Source organism: Pituophis catenifer, unplaced genomic scaffold, assembly GCF_029215685.1.
Source record: "Pituophis catenifer annectens isolate HBS135680 unplaced genomic scaffold, rPitCat1.0.hap2 SCAF_4, whole genome shotgun sequence".
Taxonomy (NCBI): Eukaryota; Metazoa; Chordata; class Lepidosauria; order Squamata; family Colubridae; genus Pituophis; species Pituophis catenifer.
The window spans coordinates 115,220,527-115,235,015 of record NW_027256884.1 but is presented as its reverse complement, the minus strand read 5'-3'; the positions used below and the strand labels follow the sequence as shown (position 1 = coordinate 115,235,015).

General features: G+C 39.1%; 1 protein-coding gene across 1 annotated transcript; it reads right to left on the bottom strand.

The window, feature by feature from the left end:
• Positions 1-4,010: 4,010 nt before the first annotated feature.
• On the bottom strand, positions 4,011-13,610 carry LOC139317058 (stromelysin-1-like). The gene is made up of 10 exons (XM_070943975.1): positions 13,521-13,610; positions 12,157-12,401; positions 11,895-12,043; positions 10,691-10,816; positions 9,295-9,456; positions 8,544-8,700; positions 7,601-7,734; positions 6,690-6,849; positions 4,736-4,836; positions 4,011-4,111 (listed from the first exon to the last, which is right to left on the bottom strand). The coding sequence occupies exons 1-10, from the start codon at positions 13,608-13,610 to the stop codon at positions 4,011-4,013; spliced, it is 1,425 nt and encodes a 474-aa protein (XP_070800076.1).
• Positions 13,611-14,489: the final 879 nt, after the last annotated feature.

Below are 14,489 nucleotides of genomic sequence, written 5' to 3'. Positions count from 1 at the left end.
GGCTTGATGGGTGTGGTGTGGCTTGGTGGGCATAGCAGGGGAAGGATACTGCAAAATCCCCATTCCCAGCCCACTCCTGGAGGAAGGATATTGCAAAATCTCCATTCCCACCCCACTCTGGGGCTAGCCAGAGGTGGTATTTGCCATTTTTCCGAACTACTCAAAACGTCCACTACCGGTTCTCCAGAACCTGTCAGAACCTGCTGAATAGCACTGCTGGTCTGAAGGCTAAAACACATGATGAATAGTTGCAGGAACTGGGTATATCTCTAGTCCATGGGTGTCAAACTCGATCACGTCACATAACATCACGTGACATATTGTGATGTTTTTTGTCTTTGGGGAGCCGGGGCCGGCATGGTCTACACGGGATGGATACGGCCCGTGGATCGCCAGTTTGACACCCCTGCTCAAGTCTAACAAAGAGAAAGACTAGTAGTGACATAAGAGTCAATATTTGAAAGGTTGTCACAGAGAAGAGAGGTTGGTCTACTTTCCAAAACTTCTGAAGGCAGGACAAAAGGTAATGAGTGGAAGATCTGTTAAAAAGAGATCTAACCTAGAATTAAGAAGAAATTAAGGAGAAATTTAAGAAGAGCCGAGGTGGCGCAGTGGTTAGAGTGCAGTACTGCAGCTACTTCAGCTGACTGCTAGTTCAGCAGATCAGCGGATCAAATCTCACTGGCTCAAGGTTGACTCAACCTGCCATCCTTCCGAGGTGGGTAAAATGAGGACCCAGATTGTTGGGGGCAATATGCTATTTAGTATATTGTCTTTGGCGTAAGCCGCCCAGAGTCCTCGGAGAGTGGGCGGCATAGAAATATGACTAATAAATAAATAAATAAATTTCCTGTCAGTGAGAACAAGTAATCAGTGGAATGGCTTCCCTCCAGAAGCTATGGATGCGCCATCACTGGAGATTTTACAAAAGAGATTAGACTACATCTTCTCTGGCATGCTTGATCAGGGAGTATGTACAAATAAACAACTGTTAAATGCTAAACAACTCTGAAGTGCTATAAATAAGGCTCAGGACTGATGGAACTCCATTAAAAATGAAATAATGCACTTCAAATATCGAAAGGTTTATACAATGTTTTCTCTCTGTTATATTGCAATATATGTGTCAATGAATGCCTGGAAGAGTTTTATTAGCATGACGGAATGGATTTGTCTTGGAACTGTATCCTGAGTGATAAGTTTTATAAGAAATACTTCAGATCCTTTCCAATTGTTTGAGGAGTTTCCAGAGATTACAAAACCAGCCTACGGTATAATCCAACTTTATAGTGTGCATAACAGACACTCCACATTGATAACTTGTGTGTGGTCCCTGAAGTTTTTATGTAGTACTGGATGTAAAAGCTTCTCTCCTAAATCTGCTCTTCAATTACCGTATTTTTCAGAGTATAAGACGCACCCTAGTTTTTGGGGAGCAAAATAAGAAAAAAGCTGATTGGCAGGTGGATCAGCCTCCCGGAATACCTCCAATCATCTGTTCCCAGAGGTGAATTTTAGCAAGAGGTTCCTTGGTTGTGAGCTCTGTGCCTTGCTTTTTTTTCTGCCTCTGAAACTTCTGAAACTCCATTTCAGAAAAAACTTTCTTTTCTTGCCTCTGAAAGCCTCCAAAACAGAGCTTCAGAAAAAAAGCCTCTGAAGCTCTGTCTGGGGGCTTCTTTTCTGAAGCTTCGTTTCTGACATTTTTTTCAGCCTCTGAAACCTCCTTTTGAGAAGCTGGGCAGGGCTACATTCGGAGTATAAGACTCACCCAGATTTTCACCCTCTTTTTTGGGGGAAAAAGGTGCATTTTATACTCCAATAAATATGGTATGTCTATGGATATAATAGTACCTTTTGTTAAGAGACCCAGGCTTTCCATTCGGCAGAATGAGGTAGCCCAATGGTTCTCAACCTCGGCCATTTGAAGAGGTGTGGACTTCCCCAGCATGGCTGGCTAGGGGATTCTGGGAGTTGAAGTCTCACATATCTCTTCAAGTGGCCAAGGTTGAGAAATACCTTGAGGCAGCCTTTTCAAACAGCCAAATTTGGATATATCTTAAAGGCTATTGCTCATTGCGTTGTAAGCCGCCCTGAGTCTCCAGAGAAGGACAGCATATAAATCAAATAAAAAAAAAAGGGGGGGGGGGTAGCAAAGTATCTTCTTATTTATCTGGTTGTGTAATGGATGAGAAGAACATGTCAGAATGTTTACAGCACGACTACTATTTTGAGGCAATCCGGGAGCAAAATACAGGACACAGGGGTCTTTCAAAGAGTGGTTTATCTACAAGTTATATACAGTATATATACATACATGTGCTATGCAAAGCCAGGCAATCGATCTTCAATTCTACACAGAGAACTACAATGCATACATGAGGAGAGAGAGAGAGAGAGACACCCTCTCATGGCCTCCCTTATATAGACAGCAGCAATAACCCTGCTGACTCATCCTCAGTGGGCCACATCCTTACAATGGCTGGTCAGCGTTAAATCTGCATTACACTGACAGAACATCTACCAGATTTTCGGACAGACATAGCAGAATAATTAAGCTGGTCTTTCTGTGAGATTGGGAAAGGTATAAATGGGCACCATTTGATTGTACAGATAGTTAAATGCCTGTATGTGGCGTGAACACTTACATTTGTTCAGCTAACAAATGGCCAAAGATATCCATGGAGATGGGTTGACTCGAAAAAGTCAAGTGCTTGGCATGGCTTCCTTGAAGCCCTACCTTTTTATTTTTATTTTTACTCATAATAAAATGATAGCTGTCATCACAAACTATACAGTGGCATCCACCATTGTGACTGTTTTGATTGAAATTCCCTGCCACATAGGTTTCTATTTTTAAAAATTGACAGGTCAATTTAGCAGAATCCAAAGGATCATTCTAATCATATACATAGACATTTCTCCACAGTTGATTTATAATCAACTTAGATAAGGTGAATTGATGACAGGACGGCTGATTTCTTTTTACATATATAATTTTTATTTTAAAAAAATTAAGAAAATAAGAACAATACAGATTTTGAAAGAAAAAAAAAAGTAAAGAAAAATAATAAGTGAATACGTGCCAAGAAAGAAGCAGAGAAGAAAAAGAAAGGAAAGGAAAAGTTATAAAGGAGCAGTTTCTGATCTTTGTAAAAGTAGGTCCTTCTAGATTTATATTTTACCCTCTCTGTCTCTCTAAAGATGACAACATCATTTCCTTCTTTCCAAAATCTACCCTTTCTGATCATCAAACCCATAGATCACAATTTATTATTTTTTTCAGAAAAAAAGTCCATAAGGGATTTTCTGTCACTAATAAATGGTTTTTTTGTCTCTAATCAGACAAATCGATGTTGCCATCCCTGCTAATTCTGTCATCTTCACCATTCATTCCTCTGTTTTAGGTATTTTAGTCTTTCCATTTTTGTGCGTGCAATGATCTTGCAGCAGTTATCATATAAAAGTAAAGGTAAAGGTTTCCCCGCAAATGTGTGCTGGTCGTTTCCAGCTCTAGGGGCAATGCTCATCTCTGTTTCAAAACCGAAGAGCCAGCGCTGTCCGAAGACATCTCCGTGGTCATGTGGCCGGCATGACTAAACGCTGAAGGTGCACAGAATGCTGTTACCTTCCCACCAAAGGTGGTCCCTATTTTTCTACTTGCATTTTTACGTGCTTTCGAACTGCTAGGTTGGCAGAAGCTGGGACAAGTAACAGGAGCTTACCCTGTTACGCGGCACTAGGGATTCGAATTGCTTGAACTGCCGACTTTTCGATCGACAAGCTTTCGATCTTAGCCACTGAGCCATCATGTTCCCTAGTTATCATATATAGGATAATTATTCTTATCAATAGAATACTATACTATATTGTATTGTATTATTATATTACATTCATTTCATTTCATTTCATTATATTATTTTAATTATTATATTTTCACACACACACATAACACTGGATTACATTCAATGTAAAGTAGCCAGTTATGTTTTATCAGTTTTTTCTTTATCTTCTCAGCATGAAAACCAACTGTTGGCCTTTAGAATCCGAGTAACTCTTCTGGTGTTAGGATCAAACTCATATTGATTTCTTCCCTTAAAGAAGTACAACACATCTACAAAGGGGAAAGAAAGCAAACATAAAGGAATATAATGTACATTTTCAAACAAATGGAAAAATACTTAACAAGGGGTAGAGTCATTATAATTACTTCAGCTGTTGTGGAAATGCAACAATAAACACACTTGACCGGAATGATTTTTCTGACAGATTCTGACTACATTTTGCGAGCAATAAAATTGAGAAAGAGACTTAAGGTTTAAGATTTGTGTTACTCATCCAAACTGGGATGAGGTGGGGGGCACAATTCTTTGGTGAGCAAAGAGAGGTTTGCATTGAAATCAGTGGACAAATATAAATGTTAAATGAACATTGAATTCAATTTTACATGATTACAATTGCAAGCAGTTAATCTGCCACTCCAGGTTGGTTCTGACTGGAGTGGCCTATACCTTGTAATAAACAAATAAAGATTAATTATAGTTGCTTTAATATATCCTTTTCCAAAAAATATCCTTATGGGGGAATTCTGAAGGACATAACTAAGTAATTTAGCCCTTCAGAGCTTCTGATTAAGGACCTTTATCCTAAGCTCAATTGAGCTTTGTTTATGTTTCCTTAAAAACAAAGCGATATTGCACAAAATCCCTACTCAGGTCTTCTAAAAGTTGTTCCTTACCATTGTAGTGGAAGACAGCATCAATCTTGCCTGAGATACCTGGGAAGCCATCTTGGATCCTTTGGGGACTTCTGTTCATGGTTTTGCTGTCTTCATCATAACTTAGAAAAGGAAGGAAAAAGGAAGAAACTTAAGCCAAACCAAAATTGGAGTTAGAATCATAGATTCGAAAGGAATTCAACTTCAATATCCAGAAAAGAAATCTACATTAAAGTATTTGCTTTTATGCATCCAATTTATCAAATCAAATTTAAATGTTGCTCATCTTGTGATGCAGGGTGACAGAAGAGTCCCAGGCAGAAGGCTTGGACCTGAAATGGAGGGAAAACAACCCTCTGTTGTTTCTGTAACATTTCCACTGTTATAGTGCTGTTGGGAAGTTTTTCTAACATTCATTTGGAATGTCTTCCTGTAATTTATATCTACCATGCCATGTCCTGCACTCTGGAACAAGAGACAACAGGCCTTCCTTGACCTTGTGTTTGACATACTTTTAGGTATTTGAAGAATATTCTCGTATTCCTTCTCAGATTTCATAAGTGTACATATTTTCCATTCCTTAAATGTTCCATTACAGGATTTAGTTTCTAGTCCTTAGATGGCCCTTGTTGCCCTTTCTGGAACATATTTCAGTTTTTCTGCATCCCTTTTAACTAGTGATACTGCAGACCTAAACATAATGCTCAAGATAAAGTCTGACCAAATACAGGAGAATAGTGCTAAAAATCATTATATGGAAAATTTGGAAATTAGAATTTTGGCCATGGAGGCTAAAGGTTCTGTCAAGAGCAGAAAATCAGGAGCCAAGGCAGTTCAAATGAATACAGAGTTATTCTTGTACTCTCTACAAGAATCTGAACTACTAACAGTCAAAAGTAAATTGGCAGTAGATAAAAGTCAATGGAATTCAAGGAAGCTGGACTTAAATCTCTTGTGGATATGAAGGGACTCAAGACTAATGACATATAGAATAGAGTTTTGTATTGGCCAAGTGTGATTGGTCACACAAGGAATTTGTCTTGGTGCATATGCTGTCAGTGTACATAAAAAAAAGATACGTTCATCAAGTACTCTGACAGAGGCTTTCTGGACCATGACCAGAGTCTTTTCCACTCTGTCTGGAGATACCAGAAATTAAAATTGGGACCTTCTGTATCCAAGGTTGACAACTATTACTAATCTGTATTATTTATAGATTAGATCTGAAACCAAAAATACAGTACATAAGGTTTTGTCCTTATTGGCTTAATCAGTAAGTGCACTTTATAGACATGAAAATGTACTGTAATTCAATTTACTTTTCATCTCCCAAATCCAGCTCTACAGTAATTGCTTTCTGAAAAGAATAAAATTTTCTATCCGGTAATCAAATAATACCTGTGGCTATCATTAGAGGGCACTAATCAATTTGGAAATGAAATAACGCCATACTGTTTTAATTGTATAGCAATAGCAGTTAGACTTATATACTGATTCACAGTGTTTTAGAGCCCTCTCTAAGCGGTTTACAGAGTCAGCCTATTGCCCCCAACAATCTGGGTTCTCATTCTACCCACCTTGGAAGGATGTAAGGCTGAGTCAACCTTGAGCCGATGAGATTTGAACTGCCGAACTGCAGCTAGCAGTCAGCTGAAGTAGCCTGCAATGCTGCACTCTAACCACTGCGCCACTTTGACTCTTCAATATAATATAATGCAATAGAACATGTTGCCACTTGCCGCTAAAATAAACTATGCATACAAACGATATGCACTGTTTTTATCAATTACCCACATTTTTTGGGGGGGGGGGGGACGACATGAAATATACAGCCAAGGAAGTGACAGTTTTATTAGTTGGAGTCTCAAATGTATGCTGGATTTAACATTTAGCATGTTTTCTTTAAAATGTTTGCCTAAGACATTTGAAAGTAAGTTGTAAGTCCTCTTGCATTGCATTTGACTTTATGTCATACCTCCAGTATCTGTCTGAAGAAAAATAATATGTCTTCCTTTCATTGGCACTGAAAACTGCAGCATCAATTTTTGCGACATCTTTGGGAAAGCCCAGACTGTGGATGGGCTTGGGGTACCCAGGAAGCATGTAATCTCCTTTCACGACCCAGAACTGGTTGCCTGTAATCAAGCAGATTATGAGTACCAAGGATATCTAGAAGTGAATGAATAGGAAACCTGCAAGAAGTGCCTATAAATCAAATAAACCGGGCAACGTAGAAAAGACAGGTTATTTGCCTGAGATTATTTGCTTTCCGAATGAACCAAAATTATTTTGCTAAATTGGCACTTTTACCCCAGAATTCACAGTTGTGTTACAGCACCATGGATCTGTCTTTCAAAAGATACTTTAGGGAACTTGAGGCAGGGGTGAAATCTACTTACTTTCTCTACCGGTTCGGAAGTGCACGCACGTCATCATCACGTCTGATTTTGGGCCCTCTGCGCTTGCGCAAAGCCTTCTGCGTATGCGCAGAGGGTCAAAAACAGGTTACTTCCTAGTTAAAACCAGGAAGTAACGATGTCCGGGCAGGTGGGTGGAGCCTCACGCTGCCGCTGCTACCGGTTCCCTGAAGCACATGCTGCTACCGCTACCGGTTTGCCCGAACCGGAATGAACCGGTAGCATTTCACTCGAGATTTGAGGGCATGAATTTAGCCCCAACTTGCAAATCTTTAAAGCAGCTGCATCTTTTCAAAGATGTCCCCTACATCTGCAGAAGACTGCCACACAATTCCAGGAAAAGAGGTGACTGCTTTAAAGAGTCAAAGACGTGCTATTTTCTCGTCCAGATTTTCAAGAAAATACCATTTTTGAATCAAATACAGAACAAGGGCAGGAGAGCCCTAGTATATCTATAATAATAGCTTACCTTTAAAAAGAAATGCCTCATCTTTCTCATTATTTTCAGAAACAGCATCAACTCCAGATGGCAGAAATGACCAAAATTCAGAAATTGGATTCAACTCAATCTGTCTGTACTGGGGGAGTTTTCGCCAAAAATATCTATTAAAAACACATATATGTTTTAAAGCACTGCACCTCTGAAAGCACTTTAAAATAACTTTTAATATCTGAAATGTCAAATCTTGGCAACAGCATTTTTTCCTTAAACGGAGAGAGACAAGATTTAGAAAAGGAAAAAGGAAAAAGAAATGAGGTGCTGTGAAAGACATCTTAAATGCTACCAGGCATTCATTCAGGGCATTATTTGATATTAGGATTTATTATTCAATTTTTAACAGTGCAGATCATGGAAAAGCAGTTCATTATCCTCTGGCTGCATGCAACTCATAAGATAATTTCATAGAATTTTTGCATTAAAACAGAAAGTAGGATTATTAAATATGATTACAGCCTTTAATTGATAAAAAATTATATAAATATTTCAGGTGGCCCTCGAGATACAACTGTTTGCTTAATGAGTGTTCAAAGTGACAATGGACTTCAAAAAAGGTAGGATTTTTGGGACTTATAACCTGTCCTTGAAATTAGAACTGCCCTCCCCCCCACAGTCATGTGATCATTTTTCAATGCTTGGGAACCAGCTTGGATTTACTACCGGTTGCAAGGTCTGTGGTCACGTGACCAGAACTTGGCAACTTTCTTGCCATTTTCTAGCATTATTGTCTGTGTGCGTTGAAGAGAGAGAGAGAGAGAGAGAGAGAAAGAGAGAAAAGAAGAAGAAGAAGAAGAAGAAGAAGAAGAAGAAGAAGAAGAAGAAGAAGAAGAAGAAGAAGAAGAAGAAGAAGAAGAAGAAGAAGAAGAAGAAGAAGAAGAAGAAGATGATTCTGGTTAAAAGTTACAGGCCTTACTTATTCCAGAAAAACATTATTTCTCCCCGAAAAGTGGTCACAGCATCAAATGTCAAATCAGGATTGCAAGCAGATGGTAATGCTGGTTTGCCTGGGCTGTTGGGTTTTCTTGGTTCATCCTTTTCTTCTGGGTCTTCAGGTAGATTTAATGATGCTCCTAAAAGAATGTCAGATGCATAAAATTAGCAGGGGGAAAAAAATCCTTCCCTGTTGACTAAGCATACAATATACACAAAGTTTTTGCATAAAGTCCAGAATCTGGTAACCTCCAGAGGTTTGTGTTGGCTGGAAGCTGAAATCCCAACTATCATTTTAGGCTGATGAAAAGCTGATGTTTCCTTATCTACATGCGGATAAGAGGTGACTTAAAACATGCAGACATTTTAGATAAGAGCCTTGGTACTACAGTGGTTTAAAGCACCCTGTTATTAACACAGCTGCCTGCAATTTACTGCTGGTTCGAATCTCTCCAAGGCTCAAGGTTGACTCAGCCTTCCATCCTTTCTAAGGTAGGTGAAATGAGGACCCAGTTTGTGGGGGCAATAAACTGACTTTGTATAAATATACAAAAGTATGAAGGCTATTGCTTAACGCATTGTAAGCCGCCCTGAGTCTCCGGAGAAGGGCGGCATATAAATCAAATTAAAATAAATAAAAATAAATAAATAACTGAGCCTGAGTTTAGTTCTCCCTCAGTTCAGAAATGGTTAAAGGGTTCAATATTTTAGATTACACGCATTTTCTAAATTACCATAGAGATACTGGATGCCAGCAATATCATCCTGAGATAGAATCGGTTGATTTCCCAAGGGCGTCTTATACGTTGGACTCATCACTGCATTAGGATCTTGAGAATGGAAGAGTCCAAGCGAATGGCCAAACTCATGAACAGCAGTATAAAATAAATTGGTACCTACACGGACGATAAGAAACATCATATTGTAAACATCCATTCTAATTCTTATCCCAAAGGTGCTTTTTCAAGAGGCAACTGGACTTTCTGGTTCTTCTTTGAAGACGTTTTGCTCAGGGGTAAGCTTCAAAAATTTTAGCAAGGGATTCTCTGCCCGGTTGCTAGGTGGGCGTGGCCATGGTGGGTGTGGCCTAGTTGGCCTCCTGCACCACAGCGGGGATGGGGTTACCCTCCCTGGGCTCTGGAGCCTTTTGTCGAGCCTCTGGGAGGCCGAAAATGGCCTCTCCAGACTCTGGAGGCCCAAACTTCCAGTAGGCCCATTTTTTGCCCTCGCCGAGCCTCCGTGCATGCCCTGCACTTACCTGCATGCAAAACAGGTCGCGTGGGGACTCCTGGGAGGGGTGGGATGGGGTGGGAGGGGCCAGCCAGGAGTGGGATTTGGGGGTTCTCCAAACTGCACAGAATCTTAGCTAGAGGTTCTCCTGAACCCCTGCGAACCCCCAGCAGCCCACTCCTGGTTTTGCTTCTCATCCAAGAAGCTTCTCCAGCGCTGCACTCTGTTTTTATATTTTGTAGCCCCTGTCCCATGCCTGCTCCTGATTTTATCATTGCACTGTTACTTGCTAATTTATTTTTCATTCAATTTTAATTAACTAGTTAAAAGTCAATATGACTTTGAAAAAGTCAATGACAATGAAAAGAAAAGAAAAATTAAACATAAATGGGAACCAAAAGACATTATCAATGTAGATGTCAACGTAACCGTAAGTGTACTTATCGCATTTTACTTATCTACAGTCAACAATCTCCTATAATAACATTTCTAATATGTTCACATGTTATTGCTTTAAATTACTGCAATTATAAGAGGAAACATTGTTTGATCAAAGCTATCACCCCATTTTGGTAAGTTGTCACTATAAAAACTTATTTTTCTGTGCAATTTTTTTATAGAGGACAAGGATATTTAAGAAGGTCTATGGAAATTCTCAGTCATCCAGGTCATGGTTGTCCTGAAGATGCTTTTTCAAAAAGCAATTGGACTTTGTTTTTCCTTGAAGATGTTTCACTTCTTATCCAAGAAACTTCAGAACTGAAGAAGCTTTTTGGATAAGAAGCAAATGTTCTTCAAGGAAAAACAAAGCCCAGCTGCCTTTTGAAAAAGCATCTTTGGGATGTTTAAGAACAATGTTTAATATGATTTTGTTGTCACATCTTTTATCTTTATTATTACCTTCTATGCCATAGCTCCAGAATTCATCTTCGTCAAAATGGGCATCTCCTCCAATGCCAGGACCAGGAGCGTAAGCATGGGCAAGTGTCCCACCAGGTCCATCAAAAGGATAGAAATCTCCATGAGCTAAATATAACAGAAAAAATATTTTATCGTCTTCATCTCAGACATTGCTGACACGAATTAGTGTTTTTGTGTAAACTTTAGAAATAGATTTTCTGTAATACACCATCTACACTACAGCAATACTCAACTTTCTGTCTTTTGTTTTTCATCAGGTTCAAGCAAAACTGAGAATGTGTTAAATTGTGCTTGGATTCAACAGAAGAAATGAGGAGGATCAGATGAACTGAAATTTATTTCTATCGAGGATTTTAACAAGCTAATGAATTTAATGGCTTTAATTTTGGAACTCCAACAAATTAGTCTGACGCTTGAAGATACTGAACACAAACATAGATGATGGGCTCCCAGTCGGAAAACTAACATCATTCACAGAACTGTCAATTTTGCAATCATTAAGGGGGGGAGGGGTAACAAAATCATGAATTTAACAAGATTGTTTATAAAAACAAAGAGATACAAGTTTTTCCATCAAAGTCACTGCAAAAAGAGTGAGGGATCAGTTCAAGCCCTAGAATTCTAAAGTGAGATGTCAAATAGTTTAAAACATCTAAATACTATTGGTAGAAAGTGTATTTAATTTGGCAAGTGAAAATTTCTAAGACTAAGAAAAATCCTGATGTAAGAATTATGAATGCATTAAATATTTCCATAAGCCCTTTATATGTGGAACATATTATCAAATTGTACATGTAAAGGTAAAGGTTCCCCTCGTACATATGTACTAGTCATTCCTGACTCTAGGGGGCAGTGCTCATCTTCATTTCAAAGCTGAAGAGCCAGTGCAGTCCGAAGATGTCTCCGTGGTGTTGGCATGACTCAACATCAAAGGTTGTTTGATGTTGATGTTGATGCTGTTACCTTCCCACCAAAGGTGGTCCCTATTTTTCTACTTGCATTTTTTACGTGCTTTCAAACTGCTAGGTTGGCAGAAGCTGGAAGAAGTAACGGGAGCTCACCCCGTTACATAGCACTAGGGATTCGAACTGCTGAACTGCCAACCTTTCGATTGACAAGCTCAGCATCTTAGCCACTGAGCTATCGTGTCCCACTATTGTATGTAAATAATAGCTTAAATTACCTCCAGAACGGAAAGAGATAAATATGTCTGCATTGCCACCTGGAACTTTCTGGAATGTCAAAGGTGTAACTCGGCTCCAAACTTTAAAAGCTTTCTTAATGACTTCGTCAACATTCTCTCTTTTCATATCTGGTGTATAGTTCAGTATCCTTTGAAAAAAATAAACGGGAACCAAATTCAGAAGGAGGTCTTCCTTTCAAGCTTTCAGCATCAATATGAATTATGTCAACCTTTCCCTTGAGAACTTGAGTTAAAAGATTACCTGTAGGTTAGATGTTTCTTCTGCCACTTGGGTTGACCTGCAAAGAAGGCAAATTGGCCCACATCTGGGTTTCCACATCTGGGTTTTTGAATTGCCTGCAGCGTATTGGAGTCTATATCACCTGTCACCTCTAATCCCATAAATGTTTGCATTTCTCTGATCTTATTTGCCATAGGACTGCTGATTCTGCTTCTAAAGATTTGTTGCCCATTTGATGTAAAGTTGTAATATTTTTCTAGGTACCTCTGAAATAGAAAATGGTAGACTTCTATTAATTAATTTGCTTACATTTTAGAATGATTTAAGAAGTCTCTGGTCAAATGCATATCCAATTATTTAAGGCCAATATGAGCACATTAGTTTTGTTGTAATTGTTCTACATTTTATAAAAGATAGAAATTAGAGGACAAAAGAATATATTATCAACAATCTATCCAGCATCACAATAGAGTAGAAATACTGTAGATGATAACAACTCTTGCAGCTTTCTGTACTCCATTACAACATTGAGCTGGATGTAAAATTTAGATCTTCCCAAATTCTTCATCATTTTAACTGTCCACGATGCTTCCTGGGACAGGTGTGAATAGTCCAACTATTATTCATGATTAAGTCTTCTTTGTAAGAAAATATTTTGGTATTTGAACGCAGTTACCCTTTCCGTTATATTTTACATAGATTTTAGATTACATTTTGGATTTTAGATGTTTGGTTATAAATATAAAACATAACCTGAGGTCCAAGTAAAACACTTTATTGTGTAATACTAGATCTCCAGATAAATAGATATTTCTCTATTCCTTGGAGCTATTATCTTTCAACTTTTGCAAGAGTGTGGCTTTTCGTAATCACTTTCTCACCTTTCTCTATTTTTTTTTTTAATTTGATTTATATGCCACCCTTCTCCGAAGACTCAGGGCGGCTTACAATGTGCTCAGCAATAGCCTTCATCCTTTTGTATATTTATACAAAGTCAGCTTATTGCCCCCACAAACTGGGTCCTCATTTCACCTACCTTAGAAAGGATGGAAGGCTGAGTCAACCTTGAGCCTTGGCGAGATTCGAACCCTGCAGTAATTGCAGACAGCTGGTCTTAATAAGCTTAATAACAGGGTGCCTTAAACTCCTGTACTACCAAGGCTCTTTTATTAATCCCACATTTTCTACGTACTTCTGGAAGATGACAAAATAATTACATGTATGCATGTATGTGTGTGATAAAGAAAACATAATGATTAGATAGTTAATATACCACTTAGAGAGTGCTGTAAAGTTTAAGTGCTATTGCTTATATTTCTTACATTATTTTAAATGTACAGTTACCTCGCATCAATATACACTTCCATTCGCATCTTTGGCCTTACCTGCATAAGAAGCATTTTTTCTTTTTCATGTTTTACAGGCAAAGCAAAAGCTATTGCCCCACCAAAAAGCACAAGCCAGAGGCTTCTCATCTTGGCTGCTGTTTTTCTGCTTCCAAGCCAAGGCAAAGGGATATAGCTAGCTTTAAGATGTGCTGTTCTACTTATATAGTATTTTGGTGCCTCAAATTAAGCTTGCCTCAACTACAATGATTACCTAATCCATGACGGAGGATATATGAAGGGGTGGGGAGATGTGGGGAAAAGAACAAGTGTGCTGTGTTAAATGATTTAATATGATTTCTTCACTCTTCATCATGGCAGATGTTGCAATCTTCCATGCTTTGGGCATAGGAAACAGTTCCCATTTATGTTCTAACTGTTAGCTGGAAACATACCTTCAATATGCTTTGTATGCTCTCTATTTTTGTAACTGTGTGTGCATGCACATACGTATGTACGTGAATACCAGGGGTGTTATTCACTTACTTTCCCTACCCGTTTGCAAATGCGACCATACACGCCTTCCGCGCATGCACCCGGCCTTAAAAACATGCCGGGGAGGGTGGGCGAGCCTACCCGCGATTTCCACTATCAGTTCGGGTGAACCGGTCCAAACCGGCTGAATACCATCTCTGGTGAATAGCAGTGGTGGGTTATCCCCGGTTTGCACCGGTTCTATAGAACTGGTAGTAAAACCGATGGGAGGCTCCACCCACCGACCCCCGACGTCATCAAAACGCTTTTGCGCTTGCGCAGAAGAGCACGTGTGCATGTGAGCAAAGCAAGCATGTGCACCCAGCCCCACTGCAAACCGGTAGTAAAGGTAAGTAGTATTCACCCTTGGTGAATACCCTATGCGTACAGTTCATAGAGTACAGAAAATGAGTTCATCAAATCACGCCATGATACGGCTCCAGTTTTTAACCCAGAATGTAATCAAGGAACTAAAAATGTTTACCAACTTATGTC

Coding starts and splice junctions, on each gene's coding strand:
- LOC139317058 (XM_070943975.1), bottom strand. CDS start 13,610: ATGAGAAGCCTCTGGCTTGTGCTTTTTGGTGGGGCAATAGCTTTTGCT. Junction 12,044..12,156: donor AAGAAACATCTAACCTACAG/GTAATCTTTTAA, acceptor TTTTTTTCAAAG/GATACTGAACTATACACCAG. Junction 4,837..6,689: donor TCTTCAGACAGATACTGGAG/GTATGACATAAA, acceptor TCCTTTTCTAAG/TTATGATGAAGACAGCAAAA.